The sequence below is a fragment of the Pelophylax lessonae genome (assembly GCF_965119305.1).
Source record: "Pelophylax lessonae genome assembly, chromosome: 7".
Taxonomy (NCBI): domain Eukaryota; kingdom Metazoa; phylum Chordata; class Amphibia; order Anura; family Ranidae; genus Pelophylax; species Pelophylax lessonae.
The window spans coordinates 56769483-56784252 of record NC_138774.1 but is presented as its reverse complement, the minus strand read 5'-3'; the positions used below and the strand labels follow the sequence as shown (position 1 = coordinate 56784252).

The following is a 14770-nucleotide window of genomic DNA, read 5'->3' as shown; positions in this document are numbered from 1 at the left end:
ATGTGGTGGAATACAATTTGATTAATTAGATACACTTTCCTGTACGGTATCACACTATGGAATGTTTTTTCTTTTCTCCTATGTGATATATGTCAATATACATTGAGTATCCAACGCAGGAACTCCATTTGACTACCTTGGCATGTGAACTTACCTCATCATATGAATCTTGCAATTTAAAATTGCCCTTCTGGTAAGCACAATTCCTAGGGGACCTTTGGAGGCTGTTCAAGATCCTCAAACACTAATAGTCACAATCTACGATTAATTTTGGGACATTCATTTTCTGTTCTTTGTCACACAGCGTGACTTATTGTATTATATATCGGTATCCGCTGATATTTTCGTACATTTTTTTTTTTTTACAGGTACTCTTGTGGAGGGATCTGGGGGTCTAAAAGACCCCAAACCCCTCCTCCACATTTAAAAGCAGTCAAAACGCCAAATTTGGCTGTTTTGAATGCTGTAATTTTTTTTAATTTGGCGCAGAGTACACATGTTTTTACATAGAGACCCGACCAAAACCGAATGTGGCTTTGATCGAGTCTTCTCTTCGGTGGCCATGCAGGATGGTTTTCCAGGTCTCCTGGTGGGACGGGAGACCCGGGTGAGTCGCGGAGGGCGGCAGGAGGGGGGGTTAACGTCCCCTCTCACTCCTTGTAATGACAGCCGAGCGGCTTCTCAGCCGCATCGGTTGTCATTACAAGACAGCTGACCGTTGGCTATGGACTTCGGTACCGGGGTGATACCTCTAGCTGCAGGCATCACTCCGGTACAGCACTTTCCCGAAATATCGGCAATATCGGTAACCTCAGGGGGCGATTCCGATATATCGGGGAAAGTGCAGATCGGCCCTCGATCTACCAGCTTTGCCGATAATCGGTCGATCTCTACTTAGAACCCCCAAACATTTTATATATGTTTTAGCAGAGACCCTAGAGAACAAAATGGAGAATGTTGCAAAATGTTATGTCACATTGTATTTGCGCAGCAATTTTTTGGAAAAAATACACTTTAATTTAAAAAAAAAAAAAAAAAACAACAGTAAAATTAGCCCAATTTCTGTATAATGTGAAAGATGATGTTACACGAGTAAATAGATACCCAACATGTCATGCTCTAAAATTGTGCACGCTCTTGGAATGGCGACAAACTATGGTACTTAAAATTCACCATAGGCGACGCTTTAAAAGTTTTTTGGGGAAACACGATAGATCACCCAGAGGGGAATGTATTTTTTCTCAAGAATTTTGGAGTTACCATTTACGAAAGCTTATTCTCAGCATCTGACACAGACAGCCTCACAGTGTCCTTACCTCACTGGTTCTGAAGATGATCCTGTACTGGTATTGTGGTCCGTTCTCCTTGCTGTCTTCCAGTTTGTCTCTTTTCAGACTCACAGCAACAGGACCCAACTTCTCGTCTACTCCAAAATAATTCCAGTGTTCTGGAAAACAAGTTCACATTTCATTCAAATCCATATGCTCCACTCTGTGATCCAGCTAAAACAATAAACAGTCAGTAACCAGCCTTTGTTCTCACCACTTCATCTAGCTGAAGAACATTCCTACCTGTAAAGTGAAATTACAGGATTTCCAATATTGTGACCCGCTGCTATAATTGCAATCTACAAGTGGCAGTCTTAAGCTCGCCATACATGGATCGAAATTCAGCCGGTTCAGTAGGGACTGGCCAAATTTCGATCCATGTTTGGGCGCCCTGTTTGTATACAAGTTGTTCTATTGATCAACTTGTGTACAACCAGCCTGTTGGGTTTTTCCTAAACAATTGGTGCCGCCCATTCTGCCCGAAGGGAAGGCTCCCCGCCAGTTGAACATAATAGCTCTGCAAGAGGGATTCAAGGGGGTAATTGGGCAATCTTCTTTTCTTCCACCTGTGGTGAAAGAAAGAAAATTGCATAATCTATGGCCTGTCCTCACACAGACATCAGCTCACTTTGTCTAATACATGTAGGATTGTGGGATATTGGGAACACCTAAATAAATTAGGATGTTTTGGGAAGGAAGGGGTGGAGAAAGATATACTCCTCTTCTGCTAGAACAGGGCTGCCAATGTCCCCTTTGGCCATCAAGTCGCCGTCTTCTGCTAGAACAGGGCTGACAATGTACCCATCGGCCATCAATTCGTCTTCTTCTGCTAGAACAAGGACTACAATTTACCCATCGGTCATCAAGTCATCTACTTCTGCTAGAACAGGGACTACAATGTACCCATCGGCCATCAAGTCGTCTTCTTCTGCTAGAACAGGGACTACAATGTACCCATCAGCCATCAAGTCATCTACTTCTGCTAGAACAGGGACTACAATGTACCCATCGGCCATCAAGTCATCTACTTCTGCTAGAACAGGGACAACAATGTACCCATCGGCCATCAAGTCGTCTACTTCTGCTAGAACAGGGACTACAATGTACCCATCGGCCATCAAGTCATCTACTTCTGCTAGAACAGGGACAACAATGTACCCATCGGCCATCAAGTCGTCTTCTTCTGCTAGAACAGAGCCTAAAATGTACCCATCGGCCATCAAGTCTTGATTAAAACACTAAAAAACCGAACCTCTATTTTTAGGGATGCACCGGCCTGACTTGCGTCCATACAAAACGAATAAGCTCAAATCAAACTACAAAGAAACGCATGCAATTTGAACAGGAATGCGGTGAAATTCCTGTCCAAATCGCATGTGGCTTCCCACACTTATCTGTGTGAACCCAAGCTGAAATCACTGACTAGCCTGGGTTCACACAGGAGCAGAGGTAAAACTGCATGCAATTTGGACAGGAATTGCACTGCATTCCAGTTCAAATCGCATGCGATTCAAGCCCATTCATTTTTTATGGGTTCAAATCGCACCGCAAAGTATCGGTACTCGGTATCGGTGAGGAACTTGACCGAAAGTATATAAGTACTCGCCGATAAAAAAAAAAAAAAAAAGGGTATCAGTGCAACCCTTCTCTATTTGAAACCTCTCCAGTGAGGTCATCACCCTACTGCAAGGATTTTATCCCAGTTTATAGCTGGTAATTCCAGATTTCTCCATCATCCTTACACTGAGGCACAACCATAAATTACAATTGACTGTCTTCACTTTGTCTTAATTGCAATACAGACACTCCTCGTTTAACGACCGCTCAGACATACGACCAGCTTTTTGGGCACTGTACATCATTGTATTGTACAGTACAGGATTTTTGTTTTCTGTACTTATTCAAATTAAAACAATGTTATTGAGTTGGCGTTTTGTGTTTAGACCTTTTTTTTTTTTCAGAACACAGTACAGTACAGAAGTTAGGAATGCTTAAAATATTGATTACTTGTGGCTCCTCGTTTAACAACCTGGTCGCTGGAACGGAACCTGGTCGTTAAGTTACGAGAGCCTGTATAGAATTTCATTAATTACTGCAAACAGCTGTATTGGGTGTGGGGCGGTCCCAATGTTGTTCTAAAGATTCCAGTACTACAACCGAAATGTGTTTAAACCATTAGGGCCCTTTCACACGGGCGCTCCGTATGTCCGCAAATCATCCTATTTTTTTGCGGATGATTTGCGGACATAATGTAAGTCTATGGCATTGCGGATGTCAGCGGAATACCATCCGCTGACATCCGATTTTCCTCCTGTCAGTTCTGTTCCGTTTTTTGGAACTGAAAAAATCCTATTTTTGTTCCGTTCAAAAAACGGAAAGGAAGGAAAATCGGATGACACCGCTGACATCCGCAATCCCCCATAGACTTACATTAGGTCCGCATATCATCCGCAAACGGATGGGATGATATGCGGACCTACGGAGCGGATGACAGAAATGTCATCCGCTCCGTGAAAAAAAAAAAAAAAAAAAGCCCGTGTGAAAGAGCCCTTAAAGAGTTTTCCTATCCTCTGTCCTGAATATGCCTGTACCTTTGACCCCAGAAACCTGTTTGCTGGGTATATTAGATTAAATAACATGGTCTAGATATCACAAGATAATGCTTAGAGAAACGCTGTTTATGGCAAGGAAAACAATCACAGTTAAGTGGATTCAAGTGAAGCCCCCTGCTGTTAAGAACTGGATAAGAGCGGTAAATCAGATTTTACCATTTGAAAAAGTATTGTATATGCATAGAGGATGCTCAACGAAATATGATAAAATTTGGGATAATTGGTGTCAATCAACATTAACCAATGGTTGAATATAAGGAGATAACCAAGAGGATATAGAGGGATGCACATAGTATGATGAGGAAATAAATCTATGATTGCGATGGAGCAAGGGGTTGGGGCACACCAGGACAACGGCGATCAATTAAGCTAAATGGATATACCTTTGCATAAAGAGATTATGAATACTAAGTAAACAGATAATTATTTGGATATTGTATCATTTTTTTATTTTATATTGTTTTGTCCCTTTGTTGAAAGGACGTTTGGAATGTTCATTTTTATGCACATATTGAAATAAAAAGAATTAAAAAAAAAAAAGTTTTCCTTTTTTTCTAAAATCCCCTTTAACAACCATAGAAACCAGTCACATCTCAACATTCTAATTTGCAGCCCATAAAAATTCTAGGAGGCAAGGCCAGTAATACAATTTACTAATAGTCATAGTCATTTGTTAAAAGGTGTCAACCTGCTAATTAGAAAAGAAAACCAATTACTGTATACATTTTTCTTTAAGAGAAAACCAGGTCAACGCCTTAAATATAATCTACTTAACGTTCCATGGTGTTGCACAGTGCCGGCTATTCAGGAAGCTGCACCAATATTGCCAAAGACAATCCATTAGGGAATCAATGCCTTGTAGGTCTTTTTATGTTGGTTATGGGGATATGTGAAGGTTGCAGTCAAATAAATAACAGTACAACCCAGAGATATGGCTGACCTCAGGGGATGAATACGATTGGGGACTCTTCCAACTGTGAACATGCCAAAAGATATGGAGGTCCATTAAAAGATCAATGTACTGATGTAGAGGGTAACTAGTACAGGACAGTTAAGCAAAAAACACAAAATGACGACAAATACGATGTAGCTCTAATAAACAGTCAACTCACCCAAAGGGGATATTTCAACTCTGAATAGACGGATATGGGGGGTTAAAGGGGAACCATCAAAACCTAGGAAATAAATGTCAATATAGCTAAAAGATACATTTTGTGAGCCAATTGTTCTTGGCACCCCGGCCATCTTGGAAAAATGACTAAAGCTGTATCGTACCGAACGGTTCTGCTCACTTTTGTGCTTTTCCACTGCTGGTACCGCATGGAACAGTGTAGGAACAGTTCAGTACGGTACGGCAGCGCTTTTCCACTGCCCGGTACCATATCCCACAATCCTTTGCATGCAGTCACTACTAGCCACTGATTGGTCGGAGAATCACACCCACCCCGTTGTTATCCCACCCACTTAACTTTAGTACTACTTTAGTGGAAAAGCAAACCATACAGTACCGTACCGAACCGCTCCAACACCGTACCATGCGGTACCAGCAGTGGAAAAGCAAACCAGGCCAAGCAGGGCCGAGTAGAGCCGAGCCGGTACTTGCAGTCGAAAAGTGCCAAAAGTACAACGTAATACCAGTTTTGAATAGCCAAATATTTGTATTTTTTGACGTAGCAACATACAAAAAACATGTGGCCTTGGACTTCCCCACACCTCCCCAGTAATAAGGGAGCACCTCACTTGGTAAGAAAAAAACGTGCTCATCAATAGGACACTGCTGTAAGACTCCGTAGTACATTCCTCCACTATGTAAGATCCTGCAGCCACCAGCTCTGGGGACAGGATGCTAAGAGACCAACCAAGAAGTGTCCAGAACCACTCTGGAGCACACGAGGGGCGCAAAAGGGGTAGTGATGTCACACTGGGAAGATCTTGAGGTGGAGGGGCATGGCTACTCATTTTGGCGCGTCTAAGGTCCTTTCTCAAGCCATAGAAACGTATGGGACTACTAGGTTTTATTTTATAGGAAAAAAGCAAAGCTTACGGGAACCCTCTGTTAAACTAAACCACTTTCAAAACATGACGACAGAGATATTTAGCTCAATAGAGGGTTTCGCTGAGCCTTGTTGTTCTCTGGGTACCTTCTACAATAAATAGTGGTGGTCCCAAATGTTTCTATGGCTTGATAAAGGAACTTTGACTCTCTGAAATCCATAGCCACGCCCCATCGCCGCAAGATCTTCCCAGTGGGACGTCACCTTTGCTTCCGTGCCCTTTGTGTGCTCCAGAGTGGTTCTGAACACTTCTGGGTTTGTCTATCAGTGTCCAGTCCACAGAGCCGGAGGCTGGAAGATCTAATGTCCCGTACACACGCGTCGAAAATTGGCAGGGAATTTTCAGCCAACGTTCGATCTGCCGATTTTCGGCTTGTTAGTATGATGCTTCCGACAACCAACTCCAACTTTTCGGCCGAAAAAAATCTGGTGTGCAGGCTATAAAATTTTTGTTGGCCGTCAACAAAACGGCCGATTTTCATGCAGTCAGTACAGATTTCGACAGGGAAAAATCTGATGAGCAAGTCTGGGCATGCTCAGTGAAGAAAAAACACAAAGAAACGAAACCAACACATGACATCACTTCTGAAGTAGATTTTTGTTGGCCGAGAAAATTTGTGTGCAGTCTAGGCACATTCCAACCAACAAAACACAACTTGGACAAAAGTCGGACGATCGGTACTACTAAATTGCACAGTGGTGTTCTATTAATGGTGACCCTTAGTTGGTGCCCCCTGTTGTCCTTTTATATATATTTAGAGAGACTATTTTTATCTCGTTGGTGCAGCAGCCATAAGAGTATTGGACTATGTTATCCACATACTATAGAGACTTTTGTTTGGACTTTTTACTTTTTGCTATTTAGATGGTTTCCACTCATTTTTAGTTTGGTAACTTTGTGGGGTTTCATCCTTAATGCACCATTAACCCTTTACTGTTACTCTACTTTTTGGGTGTTTTATTTACTTTAATTTACAGAGAATGCAGCAAGAGCAATGAGACACCCTGGGCAAGATGATTAAAGTCCAGGCACCCCAAAGGCATCCCTCAGAAATACAAGAAACCAGTAGGCATTCACCCGCAAAATTAAATAATAGTGTCAGGTAAATAAATCCTTTAGTAGAAGCGTGACTGACGCTCTTGTGCATATATAAAGGCACAGTATTACAGAGTCCCAGCTGGTGAGAGCGATTTTGCTGTAGCTGTTTCCTAAATTAATGCTAACACTGTGCTAATTACCACCTCTGACAGGCATCCTTCTCTCCGGAGACGTGCTGTATTCATAAAATCTATAATAGGAAAGGTCCCCCATGCCTTCACAGCTATTAGGAAGCTTGCTCCATAATAAAGGGACATTATCTTAATTAGGCCAAACAGACACAAATTCTGCACCTTCACATCAGCTCACATATTCGGCTCAATTCACCAAGCTATAACGCCTGTGCCATAATGTTCTTTACTTTTCGCTGTGTGATTTTTCATTGTAGCTCTCGTTACTGGAAATAACTATTCCATAGCTTAGGAACAGTCCTAAATAGTCATGCCACATACTGGATCTACACCAATACAGAAAATGGATGTCAACATTGTCCAGCTGACCTACAGGAATAAAACGTGCCATGTGGAGAGCAGAAAGACCTCCTCCCCTCCCATCGAACACAATCATACTTGCATCCTTCTCTAATCAATAACTTCATGGAACACAATCATACTTGCATCCTTCTCTAATCAATAACTTCATCACTATCTTAAGGGGGGTCGTCAAATGTAATCATGTCTTGGCCCATAAAACAAGCTATTAATAACATTTGCATGCACACAGCTCAGCAGTTCATTAGAAGTGGAGATAATTAGGATAAAGTTATAATTCTGACGGGGAACATGACTTCTGACTAATATTCCAACTGATGGATTCTTCAGGCGGTCCTAAAATCTGCAACAGCTGATCACAGGGACTAATGAAGCTGCATTCCGCAAAGCAGCATATGTCGGCCAGGATGTACACCTGCTTTTTATGTAACATTCACACCGTGCGTTTCCATTTAAAATACCAAAAAATAAATAAATATTAGAAGAAAGAAAGACACTTGCAGCAATCTTAAAGCAGATCTTTACTGCATCTGAACACCACAAACCAAAAACTATTTAATACTCAAAGTAGACTCCCCCATCCATGTCCATCTTTTTTTTGTGAGCAATCTCTTTGAAATACAACCACCCAGTATTTCTGGCCATGCTCATCTTGAGTAAGGGCAAATCATTCATGTAGCATTTACTTTCTGCCCTTAGCTCAATTATGCATGCAGGAGAGTAGAGCTGCATGATTAATTGTTAAAGATCACGATTCAACACCCCTCACGATCTTTAACTGGCATTTCCACGATTCATACAGTGCAGAACCGTTCCAGGCTCACTCACAGCTGCCAAAAAAAAAGGAGCCTCTGGCAAATGTTTATCAACATTGCTCAGCGTTTCGAGAAAACTATAAACATGTTTTACAGGGTATCATTTGGCTCTTTTGGATCAAAGGGATGAAGTTCGGTCTGTAAATGAGGTCAGTTTACCCACATATGGCGCTTTTCCACTGCATTAAACCAAACGGTTCGGCTCGCTTTTGTGCTTTTCCACTGCATTGTACCACATGGTACGGTGTTTGAACGGTTCGGTACGGTATGGCGGCGCTTTTCCACTACATGGAACCGAACGGTACGGCTTGCTTAAACAGTACCACCTCAGTTGTGGTTCCAAGAGGGCCGTACCGGTACCATATTCCACAATCCTTTGCATGCAGCCTTGACTGTTTGTCACTACTAGCCACTGATTGGTCAGATAATCATTGTTATCCCACCCACTTTACTTTAATGGAAAAGCAAACCATACCAAACCGTACCGAACGTTCCAACACCGTACCATGCAGTGGAAAACCAAACAGAGCCAAGCAGAGCCGAGTGGAGCTGAGCCGGTACTTGCAGTGGAAAAGTGCCATTAATGACCAAGCCTTTTTCTGACATTTGTTGGTTACAAGGTAAAATCATTTTTTGCTCGAAAATGACTTCAAACCCCGAAACATTATAAATAGATTTTTAGCACAGACACAAGAGAATAAAATGGCGGCCAATATTTTATGTCAAACTGTATTTGTGCAGCGGTCTTTCAAACGCAATTTTTGGGGAAAAAATAGAATTTTTGTAAGAACTTACCGTAAAATTATTTTCTCTAAATCCTCTGACAGTCGCCGCCCGTTCAGTTAGCCTTCACGAGTGGGTAATGCGCCTCTCTGCACGAGAAGGCTAGGCAGTGAAAAGGTAACAAAACTAAAGCCTTACACAGAACACACCTCTAGGGGGCTGTTTCTCAGCTATTACCCATCAGCCACTAGGAGCTGCTCTTGAGTTTTGTAGCAAGCAGTACATGAAGACTATCAACCCCAAAAAGAAGAGGGGCGGGGGCAGAGACTGTCAGAGGACTCAGAGAAAATAATTTTATGGTAAGTTCTTACAAAAATTCTATTTTCTCTTATGCCCTCTGACAGTCGCCGCCCGTTCAGTTAGCCTTCACGAGTGGGATGCCCCAAAGCAGTGCAGATGTGAGGGGTGGGAAGACGCAAATAAGAAAAGGCAACGTGCAACCAGGCCAGAGTCAAAAAAACTGAGCCAACAGGGCAACAAAAGCTCAACAGGAGTCAACCCTGGACAAATACACCCCAAGAAGAGACAGAAACACACGTCTCTGCAAAACAACCGCCGCGCACAAAACTTTGCGCCCAAAGAAAGCCTCCTAGGATGCCAGTATTCCTAACACTAGGCAGCATAAAACTGAAGAGCAGCACCTAGTGGCTGATGGGTAATAGCTGAGGTACAGCCCCCTAGAGGTGTGTTATTTGTAAAAGCTTTTGTTTGTTAACCTTTTCACTGCCTAGCTTGCTCCTGCAGAGAGGCGCATTACCCACGCGTGAAGGCTAACTGAACGGGCGGCGACTGTCAGAGGACGTAAGAGAAACACACTTTAGTGCCGGTTCATATTTGTGCGATGCAGGAACGCTGCGAATATACAGCGAGTTCCTGCATCGTATCCGCACCCCTGGCAGTTCATACTGCCATATGCAATACGCAGGGGGTGTCAATTAAAAGTTAACGACGCCCCCAGTTGAGATCCCATATCACAGTACGATCTGCAAGTTCGCACAGAATCGGATTGCACTAGTGTGAACCACTATGCGATCAGATTCTGCTGCGGATTAAAAAAAGGGTCATGTGCGATTGCGGTGCGAATTCAGCCATACAATCTGTATGGCTGAAATTTGCACTGCACAGAGATCTTGGTCCCCTCCCCCTCTTCCTGCTACTTACGCTGACTAACCTGGGTTAAAAAAAATAAAATAATATATTTTACCTATTTTCAGCCCGCTCTTTAACTTCTTCCGGCCCGCGCTATAGCCGAAAGACGGCTACAGCGCAGGCTCTAATTTCCGGGAGGCCGTCTTTATACGGCCTCCCAGTGACAGGCTCCCCGCGCGCTCCCGCGAGCACGCATCGGGGAAAATCTGTGTCGGCCGTGTCCCTTGGACACAGCCAATCACAGATCGTGGTGAATGGCCAATCACAGCAGCCATTTACCACGTGATCGAACCGTGCAATGAGAGATTATCTCATATGTAAACATGAGATCATCTCACATCGCCAGCTCTCCTTCCTCACACAGAGACTGCGTGTGAGGAAGAGGAGAGCCGATCGGCGGTAAGTGGACACAGAGGAATGTAATCAGGGTACTGATCACCAGTGCCCTGATTACACAAGAGGGGAAAAAAATGCCATAAGTGCCCACAGTGCCCGCCATCAGTGCCCCCCATCAGTGCCCACAATCAGTGCCCATAGTGCTGCCAGTCAGTGCCTGCTCATCTAGGCAGTGATGGGCACTGACTAGCAGCACTACGGGCACTGAGTGTGGGCACTGATGGTGCTGCCCATCAGTGTTCATCAGTAGTGCCCATCAGTGCCGCCCTTCAGTGCCGCCTCTCAGTTCCGCCTCTCAGTGCCCAGCAGTGCCGCCTATCAGTGCCCAGCAGTGCCGCCTATCAGTGCCCAGCAGTGCCGCCTATCAGTGCCCAGCAGTGCCGCCTATCAGTGCCCAGCAGTGCCGCCTATCAGTGCCCAGCAGTGCCACTTTTTTTTTTTTTTTTTAATTTTCTGTATTTTTTCTTTTTTTTTTTTTGTAAGAAATAAAAAACCCAGAGGTGATTAAATACCACCAAAAAAAGCTCTATTTGTGTGAAAAAAATGATAAAAATTTCATATGGGTAGAGTGTAGCATGACCGCGCAATTGTCATTCAAAGCGTGAGAGCGTTGAAAGCTGAAAATTAGCCTGGGCAGGAAGGGGGTAAAAGTGACCAGTAGGCAAGTGGTTAAACAGACACTTACCAGACCAGGAGTTCAGCACTGTCCTCATTGGAGCTGATCCTTCACCAGGCATCGGCGCTGTCATTTTGGACGTGGGAGCTTCCTGCTGTTTCACAGCCAGCTATCCATTGCACATGCACAAGATTGTGCGTTGCTGTTAGACGCAGCCTCCTGGGAAGTGGGACGTGTGACGTTTCCCAGGAGGCTGCAGGCATGTTGGCGGAGAGCCAAGCTGACATGTCACCTAGGTGAGAATTGCGGAAGTGCGGGCAAGTACCTGTCAGAAAAGGGTACCCGCTCCCAAAGGGGGGGGGGGGGGAGGAGGAATTAGCAATTTTGGTGTAGTAAGGCAGGGGAAGGAAGATGAGCTGAACTTTCACTTGTACTCTCTATGACAAACACTGTACAATCTTCCTAAAGCAGAAGGTATTTGCAGGTCCAACTTCCATCGTGGATCCAAATAATAAGGGGTTTATGCCTTATATTGATACTGGGTGGAGCCATGCAAATTATTCCTTTAATGCCCCTTTGAGACCAACTGCATTCTCAGGACTGTTGGTTAATAGTAATGATGCAGCAAGATTTCTTAACAGAGGCAGTAAAGGAATGATTTGCACGGCTCTGCCCACTATAAAGGATAAGCCCTTATTTTTTTTATCTGTGATGAAATTAAAACCTGCAAATACTTTGTTTTAAGAAGGTTTCACTGTGTTACTCATAAATCAACTAGGGGCTTTTTGGTTCCTTTCAGCTCACCTCACAATAATGTGCCTGGTTATTAATATAAGGGGAAAAAAAAGCAGTTTTTGGTAATTTTTGTAATGTTAAAGGCTTCGTTCACGCTAATGTGACTTGTCATATGGCTTTGGACACATCGCTTCTCGGCCTTTTGGCTAAGATCAAGTGTAGTATCTGTTCTTATCAGTTGGTATGGGCCTTAGCTAGTACCAGTATGACCGAAACCCGGAGCGCTCTTAGTTGGTGAGGCACGGGGACTAGGTAATCTGGGAAAGCATGTGGGGCCCGCCGCCTTCTGATTCGAATGGGTTGAACTGTCCTAACCAGTTTGAAGGGGGCAGGAAAGCCGGTCTGACTGGGTGGCCGGTGGAACTGCTCCTGGATGTAATGGGCTGAGGAACAGGATGGCGAGGGGAGGGCTTTCTCTCCTGGGTTTTGATCTGGCCTTGCAAAAGGCCTGTCCCCAGTGGTAGGTAAGCTCTCTCTAAGCTGTCCAGGTTCTGATGTCTGCTGGTGGGGATAGGCTACACTCGGTCTGGCCGGGGGATGAGATTGAAAAAGCCCGTAGTGTAAGTGCCCCTGGGGTGGCAGCCCAGGGGTGCCCTAATTTCTCACTGGAGAGGGGCAGCTCGCTGTGAGTTTTTTCGGCACCTTGGTCACTGCACTATGCACACCTTTTTCGCATCTGCCTCTTGGGACAGGCCTTTTGGCTTGCTTCAGAGGAATTTTTTATTCCGGCTGGAAGGCCTGCCTTGGTTCCTCACATGGCACCATTGCACTTTCCCCACTTCTTTGTTTTGTTTGTCTTTTTCTTTGGAGTCCGTCACCTGCACTGTCACCTTTGTTTTCTTTATTTGCACGACTGGAGTGTGTGGGTCCTCGGGCCCAGCCTTGAGTCTTGGGAGGTGGTGGATATGGCCTTTTGGCTTAGTTCGCCCTCTCTCATGGGGTCTCCCTTCGTGGGAGCTCCACTTAGTACTTGGGGTGGGCTGTTTCGGCAGTCCCCCTGAAGAACGGGGTCAGTTTGGTTTCGGCCGACTGACCACAAGTACCTTAAATCCCTGTCAGGAGTCTTGCGCCCCGGGGGATCGAGGTTTCGGGTCCTACCTCTTCGGAGGGAAGACCATACGATTTCGCACACCCTGTGCTTTTTTGTGTTCTCACCTTGTGTGTGTGCACTTTTTTATGCACCGGGTGGAGTCTTTTGAGTGTGTTGCACACGCTACGGGATTTAAAAAAAAAAAAAAAAAAATGGCTTTGGACACAGTCGCATGACAAGTCGCAGCCCACTGAATTCAATGGCACTCGTTCTGATCTATGCAACTTTAAAAAGATTCCCCGCATTACTTTGAGACTTCAGTGAGAATGTAAAGTTGCATCAAAGTCACACTCAAAATCGTGTGACTTTGGAGTTCCACTAGTGTGAACCAAGCCTAAAACACGATGCTTCAGTACTCTCTTCAGTATATAATAGTGTATGTGTAAAGGGAGAGCTGCGCTAAATTGATGAAAAACCAGAGTCACCCAGTATGAACAAAATAAATTGCAATATGGTAAACCCACAATATCAAAATAGATTCTCCTGCAACACAGACACATATATATATATATCACAAATTGTCAGCAGGCATAAATAAAGATGTAAGAAATAGTCCATCAAAAGAAGTCCATAAGGTTGAATAGGTGTCCAGTGAAAAGGATGAAACCACACACCGCTTCCAACGTGTCTAATTCCACAGGTGCCACATGCAAAGAGCTCAAGATCTGCTTACCAGAGCTCATAGGATTATGAGCATATCACACATATCCACAAATGGGCCAACCAGAATCGACCATATGCACCGTACTACCACTATTCTTGGGCGGATGACCCCGAGCTGGAATAGGAGCCTCTCGGTGTTCCACGTCCCAAAAAAAGAAGGGTACGATAGCGTAGTACGTCCACACAAGTTTATTAAACATAGGTTAAAAACACTTACATTGTATATAAGAACAAGCGCTTGTAATAGTCTAATGCCGCCCGACTTCTGGGTCTCGTCGTGGTGACGTCAGCACGCCTTCCCTACGCCGTTTCGTAGACGTGAGGTGTCACGAAACGGCGTAGGGAAGGCGTGCTGACGTCACCACGACGAGACCCGGAAGTCGGGCGGCATTAGACTATTACAAGCGCTTGTTCTTATATACAATGTAAGTGTTTTTAACCTATGTTTAATAAACTTATGTGGACGTACTACGCTATCGTACCCTTCTTTTTTTGGGACGTGGAACACCGAGGGGCTCCTATTCCAGCTCGGGGTCATCCGCCCAAGAATAGTGGTAGTACGGTGCATATGGTCGATTCTGGTTGGCCCATTTGTGGATATGTGTGATATGCTCATAATCCTATGAGCTCTGGTAAGCAGATCTTGAGCTCTTTGCATGTGGCACCTGTGGAATTAGACACGTTGGAAGCGGTGTGTGGTTTCATCCTTTTCACTGGACACCTATTCAACCTTATGGACTTCTTTTGATGGACTATTTCTTACATCTTTATTTATGCCTGCTGACAATTTGTGATATATATATATATGTGTCTGTGTTGCAGGAGAATCTATTTTGATATTGTGGGTTTACCATATTGCAATTTATTTTGTTCATACTG

At 44.2% G+C, this 14770-nt stretch overlaps 1 protein-coding gene across 4 annotated transcripts in view; it reads right to left on the bottom strand.

Moving 5' to 3' along the window:
- Nucleotides 1-14770, bottom strand: part of SIPA1L3 (signal induced proliferation associated 1 like 3) — a 363749-nt gene that overhangs the window by 117631 nt on the left and 231348 nt on the right. For all 4 annotated transcript variants that reach the window (XM_082263616.1, XM_082263619.1, XM_082263618.1 and 1 more), the window contains exon 5: nt 1317-1447. In XM_082263616.1, coding sequence (XP_082119742.1) covers nt 1317-1447 — 131 coding nt within the window. The remainder of the gene's footprint in view (nt 1-1316; nt 1448-14770) is intronic.